The sequence below is a fragment of the Glycine soja genome, chromosome 9, assembly GCF_004193775.1.
Source record: "Glycine soja cultivar W05 chromosome 9, ASM419377v2, whole genome shotgun sequence".
NCBI lineage: Eukaryota > Viridiplantae > Streptophyta > Magnoliopsida > Fabales > Fabaceae > Glycine > Glycine soja.
The window spans coordinates 20,359,523-20,377,275 of NC_041010.1; the positions used below are offsets into that span (position 1 = coordinate 20,359,523).

A 17,753-nucleotide genomic window follows, 5' to 3' on the forward strand; every position below is an offset into this window, starting at 1 on the left:
GTAAATTTAAATTTATGAGGATAATTTTTTTTATTATACTTATAATCAATATAAAATATAATATTTTCTTAGATTGATAATATATATAATCAATTAAAAAAAAGTAATAGACGTAAGATTGAATTTTCGAACATTGTGAGATAAAAAACTTAAAATTTTAAGTGAATGAATGAAGCCAAAGCCGTAAGTAGTGAGTACTGTACCTAAAGAAACTCCCGACTTGTTTCCCCCGCTGTCTTCTCGATCCTTCCTGGGTCCACCCGAAATCACTTTCACGTTTCACGTTTCACGTTTCCCTTTTCTTTTTCTTCTCTTCGTTTTCCCACTTCGCTGGAGTTTCCCATATATACTCGCATTCTAGACCCTTCCAATTTCATCCTCAACAACCATTATTATTATTCCCACCATAAATCTAATTGGATTAAAACTTTAAAAGATTATTTCGGCATAAAAAATAAAAAAAGTTTCGCGTGTATTTTCGCGCATTCAGAATTTGATGGCGAAGTTTGGCGAGGGCGACAAGCGGTGGATCGTGGCGGAGCGTCCCGACGGCACTAACGTGCACAACTGGCACTGGGCGGAGACCAACTGCCTCGAGTGGTCCAGAACCTTCTTCAAGAACAATTTCAGTAACGTCGCCGTCGGTGGCGGCGACGGCGATGCAACCATCACGATCAAGAAGGTGGAGAAGCTCGATGGCGAGGCCTACGTGAACGTCCGCAAGGGGAAGGTGATCCCCGGGTACGAGATCAGCGTGAGGCTCGCGTGGGAGGGCGAGGCGCGGGACGCCAACGGGAAGGTTCTGCAGAGAGTCGACGGCGCCGTCGAGATCCCCTACATCTCCGACGAGAACGCCGGAGAGGATCCGGAAATTAAGGTTACGGTGAAAGAAAACGGTGAAATTGGGAATAAACTGAAGGAGGTGATGTCGAAGAAGGGGAGGGTGGTGGTTTTGGAGAAGGTTAGGGTTTGGGTGGAGAGCATGGCGAAGGGTGGGCCCGTGAAGGACGAGCTCGAAGCGAAGAAGGTTGCGGTACCTCACAACAAAAACAACACTAGTAGTAGTAATGGTGATAACAATGATTTGAAGAAGGAAGAGGTTAACAAGAGTGAGGGGAAGAAGGGGTTTAAGTTGATTAGTTTGACTGAGAAGTTTAATTGTAGGGCGAGGGATTTGTTTGAGATTCTGATGGATGAGAATAGGTGGAGGGGTTTTACGCAGAGCAATGCGAGGATTAGTAAGGAGGTTGGAGGAGAGTTTAGTATTTTCGACGGGTCGGTGACGGGGAAGAATTTGGAGTTGGAGGAAGGGATGTTGATTGTGCAGAGATGGAGGTTTGGGAGCTGGCCTGATGGGATTGAATCCATGGTAAGAATTATGAAGCTTGTGAATTTATTTGAGTTTAGTATTGTGGCTTGTGGTTTTTGTGTGTGCTGTTTTTGGATTGGTTTTTGTAGTGTGATGTATGTTCTTGTAAGAATCAGAATTTGATAGTAAGAGTGGTGTAAGAACATATTCTAAAGCTAATTTTGATAAACCAATAGGGTTGGGTTTAGTGGGTTAGTCTCTTATAATTGGACGGTGGAGTCAATGTATTCCAATTAAATTCTATTTTGAAGAACTTTCTCATGAAACTTTTAACAAGTTCTTTCAAAAGTCTGCTTTGTAAGTTTTACTATAAAACTTGCCAAATAATTTTTCTTAAGCTTATTTTGAGAAGGAAAATGATGGGTGGGCACTCATATGTTACTTGACACCTAGAGAGATAAAGAGATAACAAAGAGGTAACAAAGAGAAAAGTGTAAGTATGATGGATGATATGATGCTAAGGAAAGTGTTAATGGGGATTTTGTTATAGACCGGTGTTCAAATATCATTACTCTTTTGGGAAGTTTGAGCTTATGATGCAAGATCTTCAATGCTTTTGGCTATTAAGTTTTAATCAAGTGATTGTTTGCTAAATTCTGAGTTTATATAGTAAATTTAATCATGAGATTTATTGATATACATATAAAGGTTTTGATATGTTTTGTCAAGAAATTTATGGAAATAAACTGAAGAGTTTATAAGAGGTATGCTATTTTTATAAGCCTAAATACATTATCTAGAAGCTCTTCCTGATGTCTAAAGTTTATTATGGGTATGTTTGGGTAAGCTTCTTTAGAAAGCATTTCTAAGAGAAAAAAAATAATAAGATGAGCTCCTCCCTAAGTTAAAATGAGCTCTCCATTAGTTAATTTGTAGAAACTCTCTCATATAAGTTCTCTAAAAGATGAGAGGACATTTACAGATTAGCTAATGGTTAGCTAATGAAGAACTCATTTTAGCTTATGGAGAAGCTCATTTCATTTTGTTCTTATTTTTTTTCCTAGAAGTGTTTCTAGATAAGCTTACCCAAACAATGTTTGCTTCACCATACTGAAAGTGCTGTGGTTGTGGTGTTGTGTTCTTATGTAGTGTTTGTTTCTGAATGGTTGTGAATTTTGTAGGTGAGGATTATGTTTGAGGAGCCTGAAGATGGAGTCACTGTTGTTAAGCTCACACATAGTGATGTCCCTGAAGAAGACAGGTGAGTCAGTGTTTAATCAATTCAGTTTGGGTTTGAAATTTGTTTTGCTCGATCGAGTTACCGTTATGTGGTTACTTGCAAATGCAGATATGGAAATGCAACTGTGGTGGAGAACACAGAGAGGGGTTGGCGGGATCTCATTTTCCAAAGGATACGAACTGCGTTTGGTTTTGGAATTTGAGATTTTCCAAATATTATTTATGTTGTAGAATTTTTCATTTTCTTTTCAAGAGATTTTGTTTTTTTTTTTCAGCAAGAAAAGATTATTGGATTGGCAATTTCCCACGAAAGACGAAGTGTCTTTTGCAATGATTTCGCAAATTGACTCTTGCTCAATTGAATGGTCTTGCTGGCTGTATCTCTTGTTAGAAATGTGAGCTGTCATCATTCATCAATGTGATCTCATTGTTCATCTCATTAAACTTTTGTTATACAATGAAAGGGTTACAAATTCAGTTGGAGCTAAATTGCTCCCATTTACCATCTTTACTAAATGAAGACTTGCGAATTTCCAGCTGCATGTGTTAATTCCTACTTAATTTCCAGCTGCATAGTGCTTTTAGTTATGTTGAAATTGGATATATTCAAATGGGTCTTGGAGTAATTGCCATGAACCTCAGACTTCTTCAACCTTCATGTGTTGTATTGTGAGTGTTCTTGCTTAATCATATGATTAGAACCCAACTCATTGGTTGGGAACCTAGGCTTGATCTGAAATTTTAATTATATGATTGATTTGGGTATTTTGCTTGCTTTTACTTTTTAGCTTGTTTGTTCAACATTGTTTTCACCGGAATCGCCAAGTATTGTATTTTGTGGTTCATGAAACAAAAAACGAAAATTATATTACGGTGCTGTTTGATGGCGTAAGTTCTGATACTATTCTAGTAGTTTTTAATATAAACCTCGAATTTTGTTACATAAAACCTTATATTTTTTAAGTCTTATATACTGAAACTTATAAAGTAATAAAACTTGTAACATTGCTGCAGAGTTGTAATGTACACCTCATTTTGGAATGTAGAGAGAAAAAAAAATGACAGATATGATAAGTAATATAATGAAAAAGGAAAACAGGAATAAAAAGAAAATGAGATGAAAAAATTAAAGTGACTTGTATTATAGGTATATTTATCCTATTGTATGTTATTAAGAGAACCGTATTAATGGAGTCATGATCTTAAGAATTTTAGACCTTTAGGTGAATTTGCATATTTGTGGTTTCTGTTTCTCTCTGTTCTGTTCCTTAATTCGAAAACAGTTCCCCTAAATGTCTATAGATCGAATTTGTGTATGAATTTTTGTGGATTGTGGTATTTAAGACGGGGGAACAACTATTCTCACCTATGATACTACTCTTTCCACCCCATTCTAAAAAATCAAGAAAAAGTCAAATTTATCCTTGACTAATTTCCTACACCTTCCTCCACCTCCCTCATTCTTCTCAGTCTCCTCTCATCCTCTACACATCGATTTGCATTCACCAACTGAGCTCAAGCTTTTACCCATATATTGTTTTCGCCCTCTCCTCTCATCTGCCACTCATACTATAGGAGAGCGTATCTGCCTTCATACTCCATTCACAATTTCATGATGATTCTAGGTACATATACATACCAGAAACAAGATTCCATATAAGAATTATGTTTTCATTATTTAACACATACATAACATAATCATGATTCTATTACGTATATGGTTAACTTGTTTTTAATTAATTCTTTAATCTTTTTTTAGATATTTATTTAAATTAACTTTTAATATTATGGTATTCATTGTTTTAACAAATTTCATGTATTGGATTTAGAGTTTTGTAACCAAACAAATATGTGGACCTAATCTGTTGTTGATTTATTGTAGAATTTGAATTAAAGGACGAAGTTGGAATACATTTATCTTTTTATTAAGCTACTATGCCAAGTGTTTGGGGAACATGATTGAAGCAAATGATAATGATTTGAGAAATTCAATAGAAGCAAATGACAAGTATTCGACAAAAAGCTTGGACATGAACCCCTACAAAATGTATCTTGATTACAACAAATTTTTCATCACTACAAAGGTATATTCAATAATTAAGTGTTAAATTTTTGTTTGATATTTACTATGACTGTGCTGTTGAATTAATAAAGGATTATTGGGTTCAGGCTTTTTAGAACGAGTTAATTGGTTGAAGTGAGTTTAACGAATAGTAAAAAAGATTGGATTTGTTATTTACATAGAGAAGCCCAAAACAAGAGCAAGGAAGACATTTGTCTTATTGTCTTGTGAAAGAGGGAGGGAGGGGGGAGTATACACAATACAAATACGTGTTATCCGACAAGTCTACTAGAAAAAAAAAATGTGATTGTTCCTATAGACTAAATAGGAGGTTTGTCAAAGACATCAAATGGAGACTTTTTGTACTTTGCCGATTTCATAACCCGTTAAGTATCTAAAAACATTTTAGGGTCATAGGTTTGTCAAAGACATCAAACTGTGGATCTCACTGCATTTCACTATTCATTTCACTCTTTTTCAGTTTTTTTTTTTTTCACTTCAAACAAGCTGATAGCTTAGAGAGATGAAGCTATTCATTCATAATCTTGATTAAGCTACCTAGAGGTCTGACTGCGAACATGTTTTGTATGGCTAGTCACATAAAAATTCTTGATTCTGGAGAAAGACATTATGGATGGTATCTAGCTCTTTCCATCCAATTCATAGAGATCTACTAGGACTTCCTAGCATAGTAAACAAATTCTAAGAAACAATCTTTTGCATCAAATAATTGTATCATATCGTCCTTTTAAAATCTTCATTGGAAAACTACATAATTTGCTGAAGTCTACCTTGCACTTGAGCATACAAGTGATTCAAATGATTTTTCACATGTTAACAAAGCAATGATAAATTAACGGAATGATGAAAATACCTACAAACACATGAGAAATTAACAAAATGCTCTTATAGTTGCAGGAGTTGCATATATTGTTAGACAAGGTAGTACTCAGACAGGAGAGCAGCTCCTGTGATAATCGTCAAGCAAAGCAAGCATATAAGAGAAAGTCCAACTGGTAATGTTGCACAATATTTTATAAATGATATATGATGCTTATTGAGGAAAAGGAACTTGAATGGTTTCTTAATTTATCCAATGGTAGAGATTGTGAGATGCAAAAAGGTAGTGTGGTAATCAATGGTTCAGAAGGTATCAAACTTAATAGTTTAGAGAAAGGAATAAATGGATGGCATTTGATGGTACTTGAAACGTAGGGCCCATATGGGGCATCAAAAAGTGAAGGGAAATTAAAGGGAAGCTTGACCATGGAATGTAAAAAGCCAGCAACACGTGGCACGATTAAAGGAATAGTGGGGAAGGGTAAGGAATTGAACGATCTTGATTGAAGGAGGATGGTTCCTTTAAAGGTCAAAGAATTTGAGTAGACAAAATAGACAATGAGGTTTGAACGGAGTATAAGGACTTTGTTGGAAATGACGGAGAAATTTGTTTATCCGCTTGCGTTTTCTGCTTTGTTGGAGGATGTTTTGGCGTCGATTTCATCTCTGTTGGAGTCGTCTCGGTTGCTGGCTTCTTCAACAAAGGTGGATGCACATCCGTGGTACTAGGCATGAGTGGTGCGATGCTTGGTTTTTGTGCAAAAAAAAGAGATCATAATGGTGGACAGTGTATTCCCAAAGATAATCGAGTTAGACAATGAGTGAACCAAGTGGTAGGGTGGGGATGTAGTTGAAACGGTGGTTGTTAGTGCATGGGTGTGGGTGGTATATTGGGTGTGTAGAAAGTGAAAATGTTGGTCGAGGGTTTGGAAAGGTAGGGGTACGAATGGTTGAAAGCTTTGAAGAGTGTAATGGTGGTGTGTTGAAATTGAAAGAGGGAAGGAAGAGGTTGTTATGGGTTGGAAATGCACCTATGCGAGTATGACGGAAGAGGGGAGCAACATGGTGTTGGTGGCCATTGCAGCAATTATGGCAGTTGCAATGATAGTTGCGGGGGAGGTGGTGGCGACTAATGTTGAGGCCACTGCAACAAAGAAGTTTGGGAAGGGTGGTGCTAGAAAGGGTTAGGGAACCAATATGCTTGTGGTTGGTGGTGCGGGGTTGCCATGGGCAGCGTTGGCAGTGGTTGTAGAGGATATGTATAGGAGATGAACGAAGATGGTTGCGACGGTCGCAACAGTGGTTATGGAGGCGGCGGCAGAAGTTGGGAAGGTGGTGATGGGGTTTGTATGGTGGAGTGTTGTTTGGTTAGAGAAACATTTTGATTTTTCAGTTTGGTGAGTGTACTGTCAGGGTCCACAAAATGGACGTGGCAAGTGACATGGCACATTAATACACACATCAACCCTCCATGTCAGCCCTAGTAGAGGAACACAAACACATCACCCTTAGCACACAGACTACTTGGTCGACAAGTTATCTCTAGATACCTCATTATTTAAATATTAATGATAATGTTACAACTCCCTTATCAAGTGGCAGGTACTTAATTATCTATAAGAGACTAATTATCTATAAGCCATGACTTATCTACTAGCTATTATCTACAATTTAGGAATTATCTACAAGGGTTGTTACACCACTGTAACAGTTCCTACAATCAAGGACTTGAAGCTTCTCTCCTACTTTATAAGTACCATGTTCTATTGCACCCTTTTCATTCCATTCTTAACTCACTCGCATACTTCCTTGAACGTTGGAGTCATTTGTTTTGCAGGTCCTTCCTTTGTTCTCCCAGTGAAGGGTACCTGTAGTCTGAAGTATTAGATCGTGGAGCCCATCTTGGCTACGTAACCCTAATGTCAATCAGCTCCAGATTTTGATAAGTACACTTGGCGCCACTGTGAGACTGTGATAAAACTTACCTTGCGGCCTCTTTTCACCAATGGTTAGCACGCGGTTTGCCCTCAGACAACGACACTCTCCAACAACTCCAAACACATTGCAGAGATGGAGTGATGCCATGAGGAGGAACTCAGAAAGTTGAAGGCTGACCACGACCAGTTGGAGGCTTGTATAAGATGCCCCCAGGGTGACGATCACTCTTCCTACATAATGCATGAACGTACTCAAGGGAAATCGCACCCTTGACACACCATCAACACCCAAGACGATCCCAACCTCTCGCATATATACCGCCATGAAGGGCGGACGACTCGTCGACACTTCCTTGTCAACCACATCATGGAGGCCGACCTGCCTTTAGGTTAGAAACTGTTCAAGCTAGAGCGTTATGATGTAACTACTGATCCGGACAAAACACATTCCTCACTCAGGCTAATCTCTACACCAATGATGACACAATCTTCTGTTGTGTCTTCCCAACGTCCTTCAAAGGGGGCATTAACATGGTACGGAGGACTCCCTCCATGGTCCATCGACAACTTTGACACCTTTGTCAAACGTTTCAACTCTTAATATGCAACCAGTTGGTCATACTGCATGACTTCCACTGCTTTGGCTAGTCTGTGACAGGCGGAAGATGAATCACTCCAGAAGTTCATGAACATGTTCGGCTGAATTGTTGTCCAGATCAGAAACCTAAATCCTGAAGTTGAACTACAGTCCATGTTGCTCACCCTACGACTTGGCAAGTTCACTGATAGTTTGTGAAAGAAGCCTCCTAGCAGCATGGACAAGCTACACGAACGGGCCAAAGGGTATATTTAGATAGAGGAGATGTCAAGGTTTAGAAATAAGGTCCGATAAGTTGGACAAAAGCAGGACAAAAGAGAAGGAGGTACCAAGACTGACTCACACAGTTAGACAAAAGGAACATGCCTTTCCTAAGGGGACCTAGGTATAAGCGTTACACACCCTTAACCATAAATTGAGCCACTATTCTTGAAGAGGCCTTCAACATGGAGATACCCCTAAAGCTACCCTCAACACTTCCTTCTAGACCCAGGTTAGACAAAACCAAACATTGCAGATACCATCATAGTTATGGTCACAATACAGAAAACTATTGGGCTCTGAAAGATAAAATTGAAAAACTCATATAAGCTGGATACTTAGCCCAATTTGTGAAGAGGCCTGACAATAACCCAGCAGGAGCCAGACCTGGAGGACACCAAGACAACCACCACAAAAATTATGATGCCGATAGAAGGAAGGATAGGGCAGAAGATAAAGGGAGATAGAGGCATGACCAACATAAGCGTGAACATCATCTTTAGTAAGAGCAAGAAAACGAGCATGCCTAACAAATTAGAGGTGTAATCAACACTTTGTGGGTGGATTTCCCTGTGGAGGGTTGTCCAGTCAATCCCGAAAGCGTCATCTTCACACCATTCTGGATATCAACATCAACTGCATCAATATACAATCACCAAGAAGTCTCTCTCCCGTAACTTTCACTGACAAAGACTTCAAAGGCATTAATCGTGTCAACCATGATGACCCCATGGTGGTCTTCATAGCGATCACTAATTTCATGGTGTTCAAGGTCCTTATTGACCAAGGTATCTCCACAAACATACTTTACTGGAAGACATTCCAGAGTCTCAAGTCTCGCCTAATATGGTCCAACCACACTATGGACCACTCCTCTACTTTGTAGGAGAAAGAGTAGAAACCAAAGGCTACGTAGACCTAATGAGCACCTTCGGTCATGACAGGCTTTAAAGAAGCTTCACTGTTAGGTATTTAATTGTTGATGTAGATACCTCCAACTTTGCTTTGATTGGCAGGAAAACACTGAACTGGCTTGGAGCCATTATCTCCATACCACATCTGAAGATGAAGTTCCCAACCTTGACGGGAGAGATCGTAAATGTCAAGGAAAATCATAAGCAGTCCTGACAATGCTATTCTAAAAGCTTAAAAGTGGTTCCCTATCCTTCCACTAGAGAGTCGGGTAGGCCTCATCCTGCAACTAGTGGTAATAGTCAAGTCATGAGTGTGGATGAAGAGTCCTTAATACGAACTTGACCGTCTACGAAGCAAGTATGGGAGATCAAGATGATGTATTTGATGTGGATTCGCGTGATGACACTATTGACAAAGGCCCAAGGCCTATTGAAGAACTTGTCAAGCTATAGCTCAAACCCAAACCTAGGCAACAAACACAGCTCAATAGGGACCTCACCAGGCACTAGTATAGACGTATAGCTGATGTCTTATGCAGGAACATAGACCTATTTGCGTGGCAACCATCTAACATGCCGGGTATCCACCCTAGCATCATATGCGTCAAGATGGCCATATGCTCTCAAGCTAAACTAGTTTCACAAAAGAAGAGGAAGATGGGAGAAGAGCGGCACAAGGCAGTCAAAGACGAGGTGGATAAGCTACTCAAGGCCCAATTTATCAGAGAAGTCAGGTATTCTACCTGGCTAGCCAACGTAGTCATGGTCAAAAAAGCCAATGGAAAATGGTGAATGTGCAGTAACTACACCGACCTCAACAAAGCATGCCCCAAGGACGCATACCCTTTGCCCTAGTAGATGGCATGCCCGATTTCCAAGTACCAAGTTTCCTGGATGGATATTCTGGATACAATCAAATTAGAATGCATGCCCTAGATGAAGAAAAAACAACATTCATAACTAAGGATGCTAATTTCTGCTACATGGTCATGTTCTTTGGCTTGAAAAATGTAGGCGCCACATACAAAAGACTAATGGAGAAATCTTCAAAAAACATATAGGATTGAATGTCGAGGTCTACGTGGACAACATGGTTGTCAAGTCTTATAGCGTAGCCCAACACGTGGCAGACTTGGAAGAGGTGTTCGGAGAAATATGCAAGTACAACATGCGCCTCAACCTAAAAAAATGCACTTTCGGGGTTGGCAAAGGAAAGTTCTTGGGTTTCATGATTACACATCGTGGAATAGAAGCCAAACCTGACAAATGCAGGACCATATTAGAGATGCATAGCCCTACTAACATCAGGGAAGTCTAGAAGCTGAATGGCAGATTAGCGTTTCTGTCCAGGTTCCTCCCAAAACTCGCAAAAAAGGCAAAGCCATTCTATAAGCTACTCCAAAAAATAGAGCCATTCTTATGGGACGAAGCTTGTGAGCAAGCTTTCTTGGCCTTCATGAAGACTATTGCCATGCCGCCAGTCCTAAGTCGACTCAAGCCAGGAGTACCTTCACTTCTATACCTCTCAGTGGCTGACAAAGTTGTAAGCTTAACCTTTGTACAGGAGGACGGGAAACACCAGCTTCCCATCTATTTTACCAGTCGTATCCTTCATGATGCTGAGAAGTGGTACCAGATGATAGAGAAGGTAGTGCTGGCACTCATAACCTCAGACCGACGCCTCAGGTTGTACTTCCAAAGTCACCAAGTGGTAGTCAAGACAAACTACCCTGTCAAACAGGTGTTGTGAAAGCCTGAACTGGAGGAAATGATGGTATTATGGTCCTAAGTCGACCCAAGCTAGGAGTACCTTTACTTTTATACCTCTCAATGGTTGACAAAGTTGTAAGCTTAACCCTTGTACAGAAGGATGGGAAACACCAGCTTCCCATCTATTTTACCAATCGTATCCTTCATGATGCTAAGAAGTGGTACCAGATGATAGAGAAGGTAGTGTTGGCACTCATAACCTTAGAATGACGCCTCAGGCCGTATTTCCAAAGTCACCAAGTGGTAGTTAAGACGAACTACCCTATCAAGAAGGTGTTGTGAAAGCCTAAACTGGAGGAAATGATGGTAGCATGGTCTATAGAACTGTTAGAGTTGGATCTCCAATTTGATCCCCGTGGCCCCATGAAGACCCAGTTCATGACAGACTTCCTAGCAGAGTTTGCCGCTAATACCCAAACCATCCCAAACTAGTGGAACTTTTATGTGGACGGAGCATCCAATGTTAAAGGAAGCGTGGCAGGTATCATCCTTGAAGGGCCCGACAACGTTACTTTAGAGAAAGCTCTCAAGCTCGATTTCAAAACATCAAACAATCAAGCCGAATACAAGGCACTTATAACACTCCAAAAACTATCCAATGAAGTTGGGGACAAAAAGCTAAAGTGCTACATTGACTCGCATCTTGTCCAAGGGCAAGTTGCCAATAGATATCAAGCCAAGGAGGCAATACTGCTCAGGTACTAACTTGTTGCAAAAACCCTTATTGATGATTTTGACTGCTTTGAGATGTACCATATACCAAGAGAAAGCAACACCGGAGTAAACTTACTCTCTACACTGGCCAACACCAAAAAGATCGGGCATCTCAAAACCATCATCCAGGAGACACTCCAGGCTGCAACCATAGACACCAAAGAGGTCATGGAAGGAAAAGAGGAGGAACTAGACTAGATAATTTCATAATTCGGGGGGTGTTACTACCAAACGAAAAAGAAGTGTGATGCTTGAAAAGGAAGGCCAACTACTATGTCATCCTTGACGGTGAACTGTTCAAAAAAGGTTTGACAACACCCTTGTACAAATGCCTAAACAGCCCGCAAGCAGACTACATCATGCGAGAGCTATATGAAGGAATCTATGGCCTCCATACCGGGGAACATTTCCTAGCAACCAAAGCAGTACATGTCGGATACTATTGGTCGACGCTTAGGGCCGACACCCTTGACTTAACAAGGAGGTGCAGACGATGCCAGGAATTCATAGATGTTCCATGCACCCCTCATGTTCTTAAAGAAATCTAGAACCGTGACACGTTAGGGTGGACGCGGTTATGTGGGGTCCCGAACTTCACACGTTGGCTTGGAGAGATACCTTTGACAAGAAAGGGGGACCTGCAAAACAAAGTTCTCCGACACTCAAGTAAGAATATGGGTGAGGAATGTAAAGCAAGTATATGCTTAAGTAAAGCTCCTATGAGAGAAATAGAAGGGGGCATAGGCTTGTTGTTTGTGTGTTAAGTGTGTGATGGGGATCGTGTAGAGAGGTTCGATGGAACCTGTATTTATAGTAGTTGAGCATGACTACTACTCCTTACTTGTAGGGGCTATTGTAGCCTTTGCAGATAATTCTCGGCTTGTAGATAATAACCGAAAGCTTACATATAATGTTAGAGATAAACATTTGCTTATAGATAAAAGATAGAAGATAATCGTACCTTGTAGATAATGTATGATGTAATGCCCTAAAATTTCGATAATTGAAAATAGATGTTTGATGTTTTTCTTGTTTTATTTGATTACTTGATTAATTTGGATGAGTTAAGGTATTGTGTGAATTAGTCGTGTGCGATATGCTTGATATGGATGTTGAGTTATGTGGACTTTTATTGATTTAGGTTGAAATTATGAGATTTCAAGTTTTACTTAAATTTGTTCCACTAAAACTGTAGTCCTGGATTCGTTAATCGTTGATCGCTTTCAAATTTGGACTATAGGCTTGCAACCCAATTTTCAACATTCTGACCGTTGGGATTTGCAATATAACATCTTGAGTATCAGGTATGATTTTTTTTAATCGAAGCAGTAAAATTTGAGCTGGATCAGTTCGCCCAGGCGAGCCAAATTTCGTTTGGGCGAGTGTTGCAAGCTACAAATACGTCTAGCAGCGCAAAAGAGTCATTTCTTTCTCCTTCTCTTCCAAAAAACCCTCCCCCAACACCCCCAACCTCCTCCTCCACCACCACTCACCACTGGTGACCGCCATGAGCCGCCTTTGCTTGTCGTCGGATCACCACACGAAAAAGAATAGTTTAATCGGAGCGGAATCTTCAAAAGTCAACTCGAGGATTCGGTAGAGAATGAAGCTTCCAATCCTTCATTTATGGTTTCTTTGAGGTAACAGTAATTCTAAGCCTTCTCCTTGTTAGTTTGAGCTTATCTTTGCATCTCTTTTGACTTGAGAACCATTATTGGATGTTTTTACACTTCCTTTGAAAAATCCTTAAAAAAGAGACGTTGTAAAAGTTGCCTTTTTATAAAATAGACTTTGTTTTTGTAACATTTGTTGAACCCTGGTCATAGTGGCGTGATCAGAATTTCAAAATGACCTCTCTTTGATATGAATCTCAAAACACCCCTTTAGCCCTTTTTAAATTGAATGGGTATTTGACCCCAAAAGTTAATATTAACCTTGTCTTTGAAATCTATATTGAATTATCTTTGATTTGGTATATAGAGCTCTACGTTTGGACGAACGGACGTGAACCTAGGAGATCTTAGAACAACAATATAGATAGGTGAGGGGAGTTTATTGTTTGTTTAAAACTTTTGATACCATAGTTGGGGTCAGGGAACCCAATTATGGGGATGTATATCTGTCCCTGTGCATGCTGGTTTTCAAGAAAAAACTGTGTTTTTAACTAATGGGATGTGATATATTTGTTATTGATGTGCATGCTGGTTTTCAAGAAAAACTGTGTTTTTAACTAATGGGATTTGACAGGTTTGTTATTGATGATTGAAATTGTCATTGATGTTGTTGTTGTATTGATTGGAATTTTTGGGAAAAGTTTTAACTATAGAAGAGACTTTGTCCAAAATTTTATATTTGTTCTTCTATTTACTTTATTAAATTTTAAATGGGCATAAGAGTTTGCTTTGAATACTATAGTTTTCCTCTTTAATTTAGAATTTTCCTTAAAAATATGAGTCTCGTGGTATTATAGATTGTTGTTGTATGAGGTTTATGTTGCCTGAAGACTTGGGGAATGTGAATCCTAGGCATGAATTTATATTATGTATGTGGAATGTGATTGCTTGTGATGTTGATGATGATATTGAGATGAAATGATGTTGATGTTGATGATGTTATTGTGGTGATGTATGCTATGTATGTACATGGGGGTGTGGTGACCATGTTGGATATCACTAGAGGGGGAAATAGTGTTTTGAAGAGTTTTAAGCATTCCCGGAGAAAGAAGGGGATGGCTTGGAATCTTTAATTATCCATGGATAGTGCATTGATGATGCTCATTTTTCATACTTCATATTGCATGGAAATAGTACAAACTTTGTCAGTAAGTACTCATAGTTTTTCATGAGGAAAAATACTTGTACTTGAGGGTATGTCACTCGGTTTGGAACTTCCTTGAGACTCAGGTTGATCACTGTCGCAACCTACCCTTTTGTGGGCGAGCGAGGCGAGGCTCACGGGTGCGTCTTCCAAAGGAGGAAAATGCACGGAGTCGCCACCAACGTTTATTTGTGGAAAACGTCGGAAAAACCGAAGGAAACCGGTCATGAAGAATATTCCAGATTCGGGAGTTGTATTTACGTTTGAGGAAGGTATTAACACCTCTCACGTTTGTCCCAAAGGACAACAGCCTTAGATTAGGAATGTGTGAAATTATGTATTTAAACCTTTATTTCTTTTTTATTTTTGAGATCCACAAAAGCGGGGCTCTTTCTCCTACGTACCCTCCATCGAAGAGAAAATCAAACCTACATAGTTCTTTCAAAAAGGGCGAATCAAGTGATTCTTTTTACTTGGAAGGGGGTCATTTAAGGCGTTGGACCTTAAAATGATCCATTTTACTTGGTGAGAAAGCTAAGGCGTTGGACCTCTAATCATCTCACGAGGTCGACAAAAGCGGGGCTTTTGCTCCTACGTATCCTCCATCGAAGAGGAAATTAAACCTACGTAGTTCTCGCAAAAGGCAGTAAAGTGATGTGTTGATTTTATGCTTTTGAACGGTCCATGTTAACCGATAAAAGCAAAGAGGATCGTTTAAGGCGTTGGACCTTAAAACAGTTTTTTTTTTTTTAAATTTTTGCGGACAAAACTTGATTTGCGAGTTGATTTTAGCCTTTGTTTCACTTTGGTTATTAGTCAATTCATTCAAGGAAACTTCCAAAGAAAAACGTTCGATTGATTTTTTTTATTATTTTATTCGAAGATATTTTGATTATTTTATTATTATTTTTCATGATATTTTGATTATTTTATTATTATTTTGCCTTTTTTTGGTTTAATCGTGGTTACAACGTGAACGATCGGTTAGATTTTGTTTTAACAGTGATTAAACGAGATTACAACACAAATGATCGGTTGAAATTCATTTTATCATTTATTAGGTGAGAAAACGGCTTAAATAAACGGTTAAAGCACGTTAAAAACAGAATAAAAGAAAACTGAAAGTAAACGAAATTAAAGTGAAAGTACACAAAACAAGAAATGAATTGAAAGTCTCGGATTCAAAAACTTACCCGTTGAAGAACGAGGAACGAACGAAGAACGGATGAAGAACGGTGAAGAAAGACGAAGAACGATGAAGAATTTTCACATAATCGCTTACGGAAGCACTTCGACTCGATTTTTCTTTACAAAAACGTGTTTTTTGCCCAAAATAGTCGAAATGCATAGCCAAGGGGTCTTGAACATTTTGAAACAGCTCCCCCCTCCCCTATTTATAGGAAAAAAGGGAGGTGCTTGCCGCCCAGAGACTTAATGAAGAAGATTTCTAAGTGCACCCGAATTACTAAGTTCACCCCCCTTTTTGTATTTTACGGAAAAGTTACGGAAGCCTTACGGAAGTGTTTCGGATTTGATTTTCATCTTTTTTTCTCTTCCCTTTCACCAATGTTAAGTGGAATATGCTTACCCAAGGTTTTCGGAAATTTTACGGAAGCATTACGGAAGCCACAGAAGCCCCGGAAACCATTTTTCAAAAACGTGGAGGAGCTTGCCGCCCAGTTGCTTCCTCCTTAAGCAACCCAACTTCCAAAATGTTTCAGAAGGGCCTAGATTCGAATTTCTATTTTCACCTCTATCTTGATAAGTTCACCCCCCTTCTTTGCTGATTCTTTTTCCGTAATGTTACGGAACCTTACGGATTACGTAACGATACTTGTTTTCTTTCCGTAATGTCACGAAACTTTACGGATTACGCAACCACCCCCTCTTCGGATTCTGGAATGTTACAGAACTTTACGGATTGCGCAATAATGTTTCCTTTCGACTCCCGACATGTCGCGGAACTTCATGGATTGCTTAACGATGGGTGTCAAGTTCCTTGAAGCGGTCAATCGAAGGTTGCATGCCATCAAACAATGGTCCCCGAACGAAATTAGGGTATGACAATCACCATGGGGGGGCAGTTGCCTGTGCACGACAAGGTGACCTCGACACTTGCTGCCTAGTTTTCCTAAGTGAGAGTGTCATGTGGACACGCTTAGGCTATTTCCAGATAAATGGTACCACATTGCATTTTAGAGTTGAGTTAGGTACATGCATCATTGTGAGCATATATGATTTGAATTGTGGAAAAGTTGATGACTAGTTTGTAAGTGTACGTTGAACCGATGGGTTATTAAGAATGATTGTGGTCATTGTTATTGTTTTCTTGTTAATCATTGTCTTTTGGTGTTTGTTGATCTTTTATAATAAACTCACCTTTGCAATTTTTGTACCGTGTGATTGGTGTCTGTGATGATTTCGAACTTTCGTTCGTGGGAGCAGATGAGCAGCAGTAGGTTACTTGGAGGGAAGTCTTTCCACTAAGCCGAAGTCATAACGTTGGAATTTATTTTGGGGGAGAGTTGTGTTTTGTTATGAACTCTTCCTTAGTGGGTTCCTTGAATCTTTTTGAATGGGCATGTAAGTCCCAAGTTTAGATATATGTAAAAAAATCTGAATTATGTTGTAACATTTGAAAGATGTGTAGTGGTGTATAATATATATATATATATATATATATATATATATATATATATATATATATATATATATATATATATATGTATTTGTTCATGTGTTTATGAGTGAATGAACATCGCGAAAAATTTACCATCGTTTTTATAATCAAATTAATGGAGCTTTCACTTGAAAATTGAAATGTCACATTTTATAGTAAGTGATATTGTAGCGACGAGGCGGGTCGTTACATGTGGGCTTATAGATAATTAATTACCTGCCAATAGATAAGATATTCAAATACATTTGAATATTACTAGGTTAGAGATAACTTGTTTATTGGGGAGCCCGACTACTAACGGCTAGGCATCTGCGCTCCTGTACCAGGGTTGACGTGGAGGGTGGACACGTGTTTTTGAGTGTCATGTAGAATGCCACATGTATTTTGTGGGTCCTGGACAGTACATAAGCCGCCAAGCTTTGAGTCGACTTGCTGGCAAAAGAGGTTGTCCAATGCTAAAAGAGTCTGTTCCGGGTCGACTGAGCTTGTATGATGTCCAGGGTGATAGTCTTGAGAAGTAGAGGGTGACAAGTTGGTCGAGCCCCCTAGTATAAACGAGTGTTTTCCGGTGTGGTAACATCGAAGAGTATGAGAGAATTGTAGGTTGATATG

General features: G+C 39.3%; 1 protein-coding gene and 1 long non-coding RNA gene across 3 annotated transcripts; both read left to right on the forward strand.

Annotated features, from left to right (window-relative positions):
- The first annotated feature begins 249 nt into the window (after nucleotides 1-249).
- Nucleotides 250-3,287, forward strand: LOC114424940 (activator of 90 kDa heat shock protein ATPase homolog). The gene is made up of 3 exons (XM_028391618.1): nucleotides 250-1,369; nucleotides 2,491-2,570; nucleotides 2,658-3,287. Exons 1-3 carry the CDS (start codon nucleotides 497-499, stop codon nucleotides 2,749-2,751), a joined length of 1,047 nt encoding a protein of 348 aa, XP_028247419.1. The 5' UTR covers nucleotides 250-496; the 3' UTR covers nucleotides 2,752-3,287.
- Nucleotides 3,288-4,436: 1,149 nt separating this feature from the next.
- On the forward strand, nucleotides 4,437-17,110 carry LOC114367498. Of its 2 annotated transcripts, none has more exons than XR_003657225.1 (3): nucleotides 4,437-4,632; nucleotides 5,529-5,626; nucleotides 16,907-17,110. It is a non-coding gene; the product is annotated as an uncharacterized LOC114367498 (long non-coding RNA). The 2 variants fall into 2 exon arrangements; XR_003657224.1 differs by lacking the exon at nucleotides 16,907-17,110 and adding an exon at nucleotides 12,885-13,278.
- The last annotated feature ends 643 nt before the right edge of the window (nucleotides 17,111-17,753 follow it).